The sequence below is a fragment of the Colossoma macropomum genome, unplaced genomic scaffold (genome assembly GCF_904425465.1).
Source record: "Colossoma macropomum unplaced genomic scaffold, Colossoma_macropomum, whole genome shotgun sequence".
In the NCBI taxonomy this organism is placed as follows: Eukaryota; Metazoa; Chordata; class Actinopteri; order Characiformes; family Serrasalmidae; genus Colossoma; species Colossoma macropomum.
Genome location: NW_023495530.1, coordinates 525,860 through 539,079, shown reverse-complemented (window position 1 = coordinate 539,079; position 13,220 = coordinate 525,860). Strand labels below are relative to the sequence as shown.

At 40.6% G+C, this 13,220-nt stretch overlaps 1 protein-coding gene across 1 annotated transcript in view; it reads left to right on the top strand.

Annotated features, from left to right (window-relative positions):
* Positions 1–13,220, top strand: part of pard3ba (par-3 family cell polarity regulator beta a) — a 263,259-nt gene that overhangs the window by 135,714 nt on the left and 114,325 nt on the right. Inside the window, exon 11 of the mRNA XM_036562820.1 lies at positions 9,602–9,787. Coding sequence (XP_036418713.1) covers positions 9,602–9,787 — 186 coding nt within the window. The remainder of the gene's footprint in view (positions 1–9,601; positions 9,788–13,220) is intronic.

Sequence of the window (13,220 nt, the reverse complement as noted above, 5' to 3'; positions counted from 1 at the left end):
GGTAAACAACACCTATATAACCCTTTATTGCAGCTGACATAAGCATGCACAGACATTTATAAGGGTTTATTCCAACAAGCGTCAGTTGCCATAACATTGTCTGAGGTGAACTGACATTTGGACAAACGGACAAGTACTACTCATTCCATTGCTGGGTTTTGGATGGAAACCAAAGAGTTACATTCTTGAACAGTCCAGCAGAAAACTGGCCAATCAATTTTCCTCTCTGGTATCTAGGTAGATATAGCTGTTGGTTAGGACTTTAAGTGCTGAAGAGAAGGCTTAACAATCAGCGTAATTACGAAGCGGCAGTAATCAATCAATCACATTTTGATTTCCAATTCATCAGTTTTTGAGACTCTGGAAATCCTATATATGTCACTAACTGAATACGAGCGGCAGCTAAATCAATGAGTAGCCAAGTAATGGAAAACAGAAAACAGTGGCTCTTAGCAGAGCTCAGTACTGAAAGAGTCACTGTGAAATGGCTACAAGGTAAAATACATGCTATGTCTGTTGCAAGCTTTAAGTAAAACATGGAATGTCTAATAGAAGCTTCAAAAGTCTGTGTTTAGTCAGCCAAAAATACTGTTAGCTTAATGCTATCAAACCACTGGAATCCCATAGGGATGCTAGCAAAGGTTAGCATTATTGTAAAGGTGGGTTTTCTTCATATTTTGACCAATCTGGGACATTTATAGCCAAAATTAAAGGCCTATCCTTAATAGTCATGTTTCACCACTGCCGATAAAAGGGCCACAGAGTGTAAGAAAGGCTATTTGGGATTACTGACCAACTTTGAGCAGTTTGAGATGAATTAGGGTTGCAGTTTGCGCAATACTGATTGAAAGTAAGCTTCTATTTTCTTCCTAGCTCCAGTGTAAAACTAAAGAAACTTCAAACATGTCTTGTCTGATCAACTATATATGGGTTAAGGGGAAACCCAGGTAAAAGTGATGTTTAGTTTACTCCGTGTCGTGAAAAACAGCAGATATTGGGGAAGGAAGCTCCGCAGACAGCCCGCACCCATCCTGGAAGCATTTTGTGTCTTTTTTGGACCAGAATGGAAGTCAGTCTCTGGGTTAGAGTGGGGTTTGTGGGTTATATGTGCTCGCTGACAGAGTTAGAGCTTTGTTTGTGTGCTCCAGATTCTCTGGGGGCATTGGGATGATGTGTTAATGACTGGATATCCTGCAGAACGTGCTGTCTCACACACACAAACACTCCGAAGATGCTGACTAGCCCAGCAGTTTCTACTGGCCTTAGAGAATTATCCATTACTCATCTCTCTGTAAGCACTTCAGACATGGATATGACCCCAGACATCTCAAATATTTATAGAGTGCACTGTGGCCTTGATTTGAAATAAATTTATCATCATTAATCACAAACAACAGTGCCCAGAATAAGCTTTGGCACCACTGGTGAAAATGAGCATTGATGGCCAAAAAAAAGCCTCTACTGTTCAAACGTTTGGATTGTGAATAGAAATGTAGATGATGTTATATTAATCGAGAAAGATGTATAGAGAATGAAGGTATAATAAAATTAATATCCAGAACGCCTCACAAAAGCCGTGACCAAATCTTGGTAATCAAAATCTTTTCATAGTTTATGTCAAGAAGTGATTGATAAATTGTTTGTGTAGAGAAATGTTCACTTTATATGTGTTCTTCTATGTTATCTTTTTGTATAATTAGTATAATATTTCACTAAAAGGTTCATTTTCTGCAAGATCAACCTAATTAGCATTTAAGATGTTTATTTGTAGCCTTTTGGATTATCCTTACCAAGGGTGCCAATAATTTTGGGCGGCGCCATAATTGCTCAAAAATCCCATGGAGCTGTCGTTTCATGCAGCTTTTTGTATCTTGTCGTATTTTATTAATTTTATGTATTATTGGGCAGGTGGACCATTAGCTTAGCATTATAACTCCATTGCTTGCTTTAGTTATATTTTGCTGTTGATGTACTGAGTTATACTTAAGTGACAGTTTGACAAAAACTGACGTTTTCCTTTATCCCAAATATACACCACCACTCAAGACATGTTTGGTGTCTGAAGTGTTCTTCTTCAGTTACGAACTGGAACTTCAAGTCTAATTTATCTACGAAATAATGGAAGTTGCATTTTTCCATAGCATTTTTCATTTTTCCATAGTTTTATCCATTTTTAAAGAGAACAGGACATCATACAGTGTCAGAACAGATAACATAGTAGTAGCCTAGCAACATCTTAGCAGCCACCTCGGATAGCAGAGAAACAGCCTAGCAAAACCTTAGCAACCACCTGGGATAGCGTAGCGATGGCCTAGCAAAACCTTAGCAACCACCTGGGATAGCATAGCAATGGCCTAGTAACACCTGAGCAACCACCTGGGATGGCATAGTGATGACCTAGTAACACCTGAGTAACCACCTGGGATGGAGTAGTGATGACCTAGCAACACCTGAGTAACCACCTGGGATAGCATAGTGATGGCCTAGTAACACCTGAGCAACCACCTGGGATAGCATAGTGATGACCTAGCAAAACCTTAGCAACCACCTGGGATAGCATAGCGATGACCTAGCAAAACCTTAGCAACCACCTGGGAGAGCATAGTGATGGCCTAGCTACACCTGAGCATTTACCTGGGATAGCATAGTAATGGCCTAGCAACACCTGACCAACCACCTGAGATAACATAGTGATGACATAGCAACACCCAAGCAACAACCTGGGATAGCATAGCGATGGCCTAGCAAAACCTTAGCAACCACCTGGGATAGCATAGCGATGGCCTAGCAAAACCTTAGCAACCACCTGGGATAGCATAGCGATGGCCTAGCAAAACCTTAGCAACCACCTGGGATAGCATAGTGATGGCCTAGCAACACCTTAGCAACCACCTGGGATAGCATAGTGATGGCCTAGCAACACCTTAGCAAGCACATAACAACCACCAAGCAATATCTGAACAAACTGGAAAACCATATCAACCTCAGTGCAACAGCAAGTACCTGAAATTACTATATAAACTCAGGAATCAAAAACAACCAACACTGTTGTGCAACTTTAACTCTCAAAGCATTATTAGCTGGCTTTGTCAAGCCAACTTAAAGTTCTCTCATGCATTTTCTCCTTTTATTTACTTTTATTTCTTTTTATTACGAGCTGCACACACTGCACATGTCTATTTTACTATACTTTAAATCTTTACAGATATAGTGGTGAGTCTATGTGGACATTAGGTCCTCTGTGAGATCTCAGGGTGAAGGGGTCAGCCTGCACATGGCCCAGAGGTGGCACACCCCAGAGTCCAAAACATCCCACAGGAAAACAGCTCATGGCATGTGGCCGTTTGGCAGCCCCTTTGTCCTTGAGCCTTCAGTCCAATTCATAAACGCTCAAAGACACTAAAGGATATGTCCCAGTTTTTTTTCAGGTCATTTCAGTGGAGCCATGGTCACTGGAGAGTCTATCACATTTCCTCTTGAGTGTCTTTTCTGTCCTTTTGTCTTCAAGGATGCATTTCGTGGATGTTAATAATATCTTTATCTGTACTTAGTATTAGAGTAATGCTGAATGGTGTGCTTTTGTGGCAAGGCCACTGGTGCCAGTAGGCTCATGTGAAGAGCTGTATTTTCAGTGCAGTGCTGTGCACTGACTGTCCACTTTATTAGAAACCCTTTTCTAAACGCTTGCACTTGACCACTTTAAAGTCCACCTGCCTTACAGGTCAACTATGTAGGTGTACAATTAGGTACTGTAACCCCATCTTTATGATTTGCCAACCACCCTCTGTCCTATTCATCATTGGTTGGTTTCTGACCACAGAGTAGATGCTGGTCAGATGTTATCTGGGTGGTGGACCATTGTCAGAACTTGGTCTGTAAATGAGTTAAACCAACCAGAAAAAGTAGAAATGCTGGTCTTTTTGGCCAAAAAACAGGCCTGGACATTGTGGTGTTACTGGAGTTTTTGCACAAGTAGGTATCACTGCTAGGTTGAGAGTGGTTCATCCTACGGAAAAATAGCCAGTTAAACTGCTTTGGCTCTTTGGTCAGAAACTGACCATTGACTGACTAGAAGATGGCATAAATTGTGCATCAACAGATGAGCAACAGTCTACAATTGCACACCAGCAAGATGGATCTTCAAGGTATGAGGTCCTGACGAAGTGAGGCTATTCTCTGGTGCTGGACAGGCATTGTATTTAGCCCCCAGTTGGTTTTACTGACCAACATAGCACCTGCAGATATCCAACATAGAAGTTTCTAGATTCCCCAGATGGTCTGTGGGTTCAAGGCATTTGGAAACTCCAATCGAACACAAGCAGATCTAACGTTACATAACATAATCGCCCTCTTCAATGCCACCTCCTTCACAGCTTATCCAAATTCTCGCTCTGCTTTAAACAATCAGTCACTTTGTGTATCAAGTGTACGTGAGCATGGCAGTTTGCTGACCCTAGAGATATCTCTTCTTGTGCGATCTCTGGTAGAAGTGTTGACAGGACCACCAGGGTTGTCCCTCGTTTTTTCGGAGGGAAAAAACATTGTTCAGATCGGAATTCTCGGTGGGACCAACAGCTAGATCACGCTCACCAACAGTTCCTCTGTTGTGTGTTGTGAGTGATGCAGTTTCTCATGCTGGATGCCTCGGGGCATTGCTGGCCTTCTCTTGTCCGTTCTGTTCACTCTAGATCTCAGTGGGATAGTGGATCGTTTGCTTGGAATGGACTCTAACACTTGGCTTCTTTCTTCTTTCTTTTTCTAACACACAGATACCCTTTATATCTCTTGCCTGCCCCTCTTTGTTCCTCTCTCTCTTCCTTCTCTTCTTTCTCTCTTCCCATTCTTCTTTGTCTTTATTAGGGTTGTTTTTTGGCCCCGTCTGACCCAAGTGCTTTGTCATACTTTTTTAATGAGCATTTTATAGTGTTTAACATGCACTGCTCAAAAATTTGATTGACCCACATGATTTATCTATCAGTTACTTCTGCAATGAAATCTCTTCATTTTTGATGCATGCATGGTGGTTTGTTTTTTGTAGAATAGTAGTGTGAAATAACCATTTTATAGTGCTGTGGAAGCCTGTTTTCATATTGCTGTAATGCATGTGCTGTCGTTTTGAAAGAGCTGTTACTACTAACATCAGTTATAAAACAGAAGCAGCGTGGCTGATGAAGCCGAATGTTTCTGCAGTAGTTTCTTTTTCAAACGGTTGTGCGAGTGAAAAGAGTTTGGGAGTTAGAAAGTTTGTAGTGCACGTTTTCATATTTCACTCTAAAATAGTCCATGCTGCATACGTCTAGATCTCTTTGTTAACAAATGTACCTCACTGCTGCAAGCTGTCTCTTTCATGTGTTAAAGCTCTAACCAAACGTATCCAGTTGTCAAAGCCACATTTATGTATGTTGTACTAGTCAACCAGAATTGCTATCGCATTAGGTCGCTTAAAGTTTGTGGTAGTTTTATAGGCAACTCCCCTACATAGTTTAGCATTTCTTCTGTTTACAACCAGTTGAGCTTAAAAAAAGAGACGATGAATAGTTGGATCATGCATGTTATAGCTAGCAAAACATAACCCTGTGCTTTAGTACCAAAATACTACCAGTCTTTTGTACTGAGAATCTTCCAATCTTTAGTTCAGCATAATTACTGATCTTTAGTAACAAAATACTATTAATCTTTAGTACTGAAAACCTTTCAATCTTTAATTCAGCGGAATTACTGATCTTCGGTAGCAAAATACTACCAATCTTTTGTACTGAGAATCCTCCAGTCTTTAGTTCACTGGAATTACTGATCTTTAGTACCAAAATACTACTGATCTTTAGTACTGAAAACCTTTCAATCTTTAGTTCAGCGGAATTACTGATCTTTAGTACCAAAATACCACCAATCTTTTGTACTGAGAATCTTCCAATCTTTAGTTCAGCAGAATTACTGATCTTTAGTACCAAAATACTATTAATCTTTAGTACTGAAAACCTTTCAATCTTTAGTTCAGCAGAATTACTGATCTTTAGTACCAAAATCACGTTTTAACTGAAAACTTTCAATCTTTAGTCAGCAGAATACTGAAAACCTTTCAATCTTTAGTTCAGCAGAATTACTGATCTTTAGTACCAAAATACCACCAGTCTTTTGTACTGAGAATCTTCCAATCTTTAGTTCAGCAAAATTACTGATCTTTAGTACTGAAAACCTTTAGTACTGAAAACCTTTCAATCTTTAGCTCAGCAGAATAACAGATATTTAGTACCAACATACTACCAATCTGTAGTACTGAGTGCCAAGGCACTATTCTTTTCCAGTCAGTATTTTGTTAGTGCCAACTGATCATTAGTGCCAAAAACTGCTGAGCCTTACTGTGAGGAAATACTGATCTTGAGAGAAACTACAGGTCTTTTGTGCTGAGAAACTACCAATCTTTAGCTCTGAAATACTGATCTTTACAGCCTGCTTATTTCTAAGCAGTATCAGTATGTCGCATTAGTAACATAACTAGATCTCCAAGAGCGTACATGCATGCCCTGCCTGTCTACTGTCCTGAAGACTTCCAACTCTCATGGAACACCTATCAAACAGAGTACCAGGTGTGTGTGCAATTCAGGTTGGGACTAAGCTCTGCAAGACTAAAGATTTTAAGCAGCAGATGCTCATGCATTCGCCATAACAATTTACTTCATTATTCTACTCCCCCGCTCCCCTCCTCTGGGAGCTCTTAAGGATGCAGCGCTCTCCCGCTGTCTTTGGGTCTTGTGCTAAAGTCCGACTGTCCAACTCCTCACACACACTGACAGTTAATCCGTTCCCTCTGCTCAGCTCTGGCTTTGACACTTGTCAAGATAAGAGAGGAGTTTGGCAGCAAGGATGATAAACTTTAAAGAGCCTCGTGTTCCCGAGGGATTTCCCAGGCCTCACGTTCACGGTCGTTACTTCAACAGAAGAAAAATCCACACTTTATTTTTTGTCTTAAGTGTAGAACTAGCTAACAAAAGTAGGAAATTGCACATTTTGAGGTATGAAAAGACCAGAAAAGGGACTTTTCTTTCAAACAGAGATGTAAATTGGCTCCAACTTAGCGGAAGGTGACCAGCACGGTGGCAGTTAATTCCTCTAATACCTTTCCCGCCGTTGTGAGGAGGTTTTTGCAAATGGTAGATAGGGATCAAAGCACATGTATATTCGGATTTGCTGGCTTTTAATTTTTCTGTCTCTCTTTCATTTGCTCTCCACTTTTTGCCCATTTCTGAAGGAAATGCATCAACAAAATGAAGTGCTCTCATTAATGGGTGGTTTCCCTGGCTACAAAGCGCTTTGCCTGGCCGCCGTTTCCCATTTAATAATGGGAATTTCGCTTTTTTTTTTTCCATCTCCGCTGTCTTGCTGTCATTTTTTCATCCCCCTCGCCTTTTCATTTTGAGAACAAAATCTCTCGCTTACAGATTGCAGGTCATTTTGCTCACATCTATAGACCCAATGGAGAAGAGAGAGGTATTCATACTAAAAAAAAAATGGAAAAAATGATGAAAAAGGAGATGGATGAGTGAAGAGAGAGGGAGAAAAGGGATGGGTTATTAGTCTTAAACACTTTCCCCCACCACCCCCCCAACCTCCTTCCTAAATGAGGCCCTTAAAAAGGTTATTATGTTTCCTTTTGAAATGGCACGCTCTCATGATCTCGCACTTCCTTTCATGTTCCAGTGGATGAACCCCCCCCCTTGCCCTTTTCCCTCTCTCTCCCGCTCGCTCGCTCCTCATACATTAATCCCCCATTTCCACCACACTTTGTCCTTTCACCTCACTTTTCCAGGCTTTTACCTACAGCTCACGTTTTCATTTTACCACCTTTTATCCACGTTCTCCACCTTTATTCCTGCTCTTACTGGCTCTGTGCTTTTCTACCATCCTGTCCTCCATTTGTTGTTGTTCTTCGTCTTTGCATAATTCCAAGCCTTGTGGCTGGATGTGGCTTTGATATGTTCTTAGACTGTGTAAAGCCACCACCAAGCTGTTGCTCTACTAACATCAAATATCTTCCCTAAAAATAAGCACTACAGTAGTTGTGATGCTCCGACCAGTTCCATGTTTGAGAACCCACAGTGTGGCCTCAAGTCTGATCAGATTTGGTTGGATCGAATCGTGGCTCTGTCATTGTGTTGAGGTTTTAAACCTAGAAATAACGGATTAGCTTGAGTTTGCAGTTATTTTACCAGTGAAGCGAGCACCGCAGGCACAACTGAACAAGATAACAAACAGGGTTTTATAGCATCTGCATAACTGGATTTGAAGCTTTCAGCTAAGTAGCACAGTCAAATCACAGGTATGTAGATGACCGTTAGAACCGTTCTCATGATGAGCAACCATTATTTCCAATATTAGAAACCAATTTAGCTGCTGAAAAATTTTATACACTGTTAAAAATCAAGGTTCTGTGCAGGTTTTTCATTCATCAAAGTACAAACAATGTAACTGTTCCCTCAAAGATACGACAGTGGTTTTAAGATCCAGTTGTGAACCTAAATAAGTTTTTTTCCAGGTGAAAAGTTCATATTTGTATCTTTTCATAACCAAATGTTTTAAAACAGAACAGTAAAATAAAAAGCCTGGAGACGAGACGGGGTGTGTGGAGTCAGTACAGCTTAGAAAATATGATTTCAGTGGATTATGGTACAGTTATGTTCCCTGACTAAAGGTACTGAGATGTACCCAGTGACAGTTTCACACCTTTATTTCTGAGAGTGTAGAATGAGTCTGCTAGTCCTTTTTCAAAGAAGTGGTCGGAAGCTAGGACACTATGAACAGAGTTCAATTCTAAAATGCCTGAGTAGGCTGTATAGGGTGAAGAATGAAGTTATAACGAAGTTAATCTCCAGAATACCTCATATTTTAAAATCTGATCAACTCTCTGGGAAGGTAGCTTGACAGGAAATTCTTTCTTGTATACTTCCCAATTAATTGTAATATGAAATGAAATGTCTAAAAGTACATTTTGGTCATATCTAGTTTCTGTGCCTTATAAGAAAGTGGTTCTTCAAGGGTTCTCAGTAAAGACAACTGTTATCTATATATATATATAACTGTGGCAACTGCATAAATGCTTCTTTGAAAACTTTGAAAAATGGTTCTACGCTGCAAAAAAGTATATCTTACAATCTTGAAAACGTGAAATCGAGTCAATAATATTTCTTATTATGGGATTTTGTAAGAATATTATAAGATAATTCAACCTATTCCTATACATTTTTCTTTTTTGGAGTATTTTATCTAGTGAAAGTGTCATTTTCCATAGGGCAAATTGTTTTACTTGTTTTGAGAAAAAATGCAGATGATTTTGCTTATTTCAAGAAATAACACTAAAATAATCTGCTAATGGAACAAGACGATTTCGTAAGATAAAATTACATAAAACAAATAAAAATATGCAGAAATAAGTTAAATAATCTTATAATATCCTTACAAATGTCTCATAATAATATATAGAACTATATAGAACCCTTTTTGCTAAGAGTAGAATATTTTAATCAAAATTTTGTTGAATAAAAAACATTGAGAAGTGATTCCAAAGTTTGGAATGCTGATACATCTGTCTGTTGCTTTGTGTCAGAAAGGAGAACCGTCAGGACCGCCGCTTTCTGAAGATGGCCGAGAGCACCTGATGTTTGAGGTTCCTCTGAATGACTCAGGCTCTGCTGGCCTCGGAGTCAGCCTGAAGGGCAACAAGTCAAGAGAGACTGGAGAGGACCTGGGCATCTTCATCAAGTCTGTCATCCATGGAGGAGCTGCTTTCAAGGTAAAAGGATGTAGCCTGCTATTTTCAGTTCCATGTTGCATAATATGGTGACCGATTCCTTTGTAGCTCAAGTAGCCAATCCCTATACCTTTTGTCGCGCACTATACTGCCCAGTGCAGTTGGCTAGCATATTTCTGTATCCACTGAGAGAATGAGGGCACTAAGTCACGGTTATCACTTCTAATTCATACCAGACCAAGTGCATTTGAGCCAGCTGCTTTTGAATTACTGCCCACTTAAGTTTTTTAAGGCTGCAGTACTGCACGGTTTAGCACTGTCCCTGCTTTAACGTAGCTTGAGGGGCCAGGTATTTGGCTGCTGAGTTGAATCTAGATGTAGGAGAACAGCTTCAGGAGAGCTCTTAAAGAACCAGTAGTCAGGCCATATTCTTTTGCAGGCCTTGATTTACTAGTCCAGGTGTGTTGGGTGCTGGAATAGTCCAAGAAAAACGAAGGAGCTTAGTTCCATGAAAGCCAAATCTTGGAATTATAGTTGATGGGATTTTATAACTAATTATCTTTCGGTAACGTGATGTACTTCTGATTGAAACATGGTAACACAGAGGGTCTCTTATCTTAGCTTTGATGATAGGTGGAGGTGGTGGGAGGGGGAAGGTGAAACATGATTTAATTGGTTAATACAGTTTCCTGCCGCTGGTTCACGGTAATGTAATCTCAGTAGGCGTTTTAAAGGCAGGCAGATGTCATTATATTTTGATGGAAGAGAACAGAAAATCAAGAATTATGTCTTTTAAACAATGGAATATGGTGAACTGTGCTTTATATAAACAGGGACATGACCTAACAGGGTAAAGAAAAAAGATTTCAGGTTAACTTTAATGCAGGTTTGTTGTCAAGATGTGCCTGTTGAGCCACTTGATTGGTCGTTTTGAGCATCTGAAGCTTCGTTTGTAAAACGTTCACACAGATTTTATAAGTAGAGCTTTATAACGTGTCCATGTGATGTGAAAATGTGATGAAAGCAAGTTTCCAACCTGGCATATGAACAGCAGCACCAGAGTGCTACAGGTATTACAGTGTGTGATTTGTGAGCTGTGTGTTTTTATAAATCTAAGAGAGAGCTAATCTTAAGAGCTATGTATATACTATGTATATTTACATTATAAGAGCTAGGCTTATTTTGACTTTTAAAAAGAGGTCTACACTTTTAAGCAGTTTCTTATTTTGAAGCATGAATCATCTCCTCTCTTCAGCACAGCATAAAAGAACAGAGCAGTTCTAGTGGCTGGGTGTAGATAAGGGCAGCCCCACTGTCCCCTATCAGCCGACTAATCTAGTGTGGGCTAGCAGCTGCGGCAGTGCCGCCGGCCCCTATCAGCTCTCCAGTGAAGAGCCAACCACAGGCCTCATCGCCGCCACTCCAGCCTGAAAGAGCACGAGGGAAAACCTTTTCAAAAGCTCTGCTTTTCATCCAGCCTCCCTCTTTCAGCCTTATCACCCTCTCTTTCATTCAGCTCTGTTGGTTTCTATGGCTGTTCGCACCTAAAAGAGAGAGAGAGATAGAGAGATGAACACAAAAACTGAAAGATAGATGTAGTGGTTGTGAGCAAACCTGAAAATAACAGATGCATGATGTGGTCATCTTTGTCTCGAAATAATTAGAAATTATTAATCAAAATTGAAAATCGACCAAAACAAGCATTCGATTTCAGCCTTTAGAAGGACAGACGGGACTATGCCTTTGATTTTTTTTTTGTTTTTAAAATAAACTTGTGTTCTAATTATGTTGGATTGACAAAGCCAACTTTCTGTTCTTTGTTATCGTCTTCTTAGTTGCAGTTTTCAGGCTAGGAGCATGAAACATTGCATTGATTGTGGAGTTTAAATGGGATTATAATACACATAAGAAAATTAACTCTGTAATATTGAGAATGTTTAAATCCAACCACCACAAATGATGTCACAAAGGACATCTTTCAGACTGTCCATTATAGACCTTACATACAGACTCATGCACTAGAACACATATACACAAATATTAGCAACCACCTGGGATACCACAGCAATGGCATAGTGAAACCAACCTTAGCAACCACCTGGGATACCACAGTAATGGCCTAGTAAAACCAGCCTTAGCAACTATCTGACTTAGGGGACTACCTGGCTTAGGGAAACCTTAGCAACCACCTGGGATGCCGCAGCAATGGCATTGTACAACCTTAACAACCACCTGGGATACCACAGCAATGGCCTAGTGAAACCTTAGCAACCACCTGGGATGCCACAACAATGGCCTAGTGAAACCAATCTTAGCAGCCACCTGGGATGCCACAGCAATGGCCTAGGGAAACCTTAACCACCACAACCACCTGGGAAACGTTGGCAACCACCTGGGATGTCACAGCAATGGCATTGTAAAACCTTAGCAACCACCTGGGATACCACTGCAATGGCCTAGCGAAACCTTGGCAACCACCTGGGATGCCACAGCAATGGCCCAGGGAAACCTTAGCAACCACCTGGGATGCCACAGCAATGGCCTAGGGAAACCTTAGCAACCACCTGGGATAGCATAGCAATGTCATTGTAAAACCTTAGCAACCACCTGGGATACCACTGCAATGGCCTAGTGAAACCTTAGCAACCACCTGGGATACCACAGCAATGGCCTAGTGAAACCTTAGCAACCACCTGGGATACCACATCAATGGCCTGGTGAAACCAATATTAGCAACCACCTGGGATACCATAGCAACTACTTTGTCAAGTAAACTTGAAAACCAATGTAGTAACATTAAATTTTTTTTTAATGTTAATAAAAGTTATTCTTGGAGAACTGAGTGTATTAAAGCAAATAAACGGAAAATCAAACCTGATCAGTCAAAACTGGACATTTTTGAATGCTTACCTCCCTAGAAATGACTATAACGACCCCCCAAAAGACAAAATGTTGGCGCTATAGGACATGCAGCTGCTGACAGTGTCCCATAGAGTTGATATTCATACATGTGCAGGTGTTGCGTGTGAGGGGAGGCACTCTATAGTATAGAAATCCACTGGCATTTATGACTGATTACCATGTGAAAAACACAGCACATCAGCCTCATTAATGCTAATGAAGGCTTTAAAAGCTACACTGATTAGCACGGAGGGAAGGCAGAGCCATTCTCTAGAGACAGATACATCATCTTACAAGGAGAAACTCTCACAGGCACCGTGTGCCTCTTCAAGTCCCCACCATTAAAGTCCCCTTTAAGCAGGTCACTATCACAGCAGTCATTGGTTAATGACCCAGCCTAAAGGTCACCCATGTCCAGAGACTGGGAGACAATGAGGAGACTTGGGCGACTCCGGCAGCTTTTAGCTGCTAATCTCTTTTGTGCAGCTCTGTTTGGAGGACTGCAGCTGTGGGCCCTAATCCAATTCACTCTGTTCCTGTCTTTTCATACTCTACATTCAGTCTGAATTCAGAG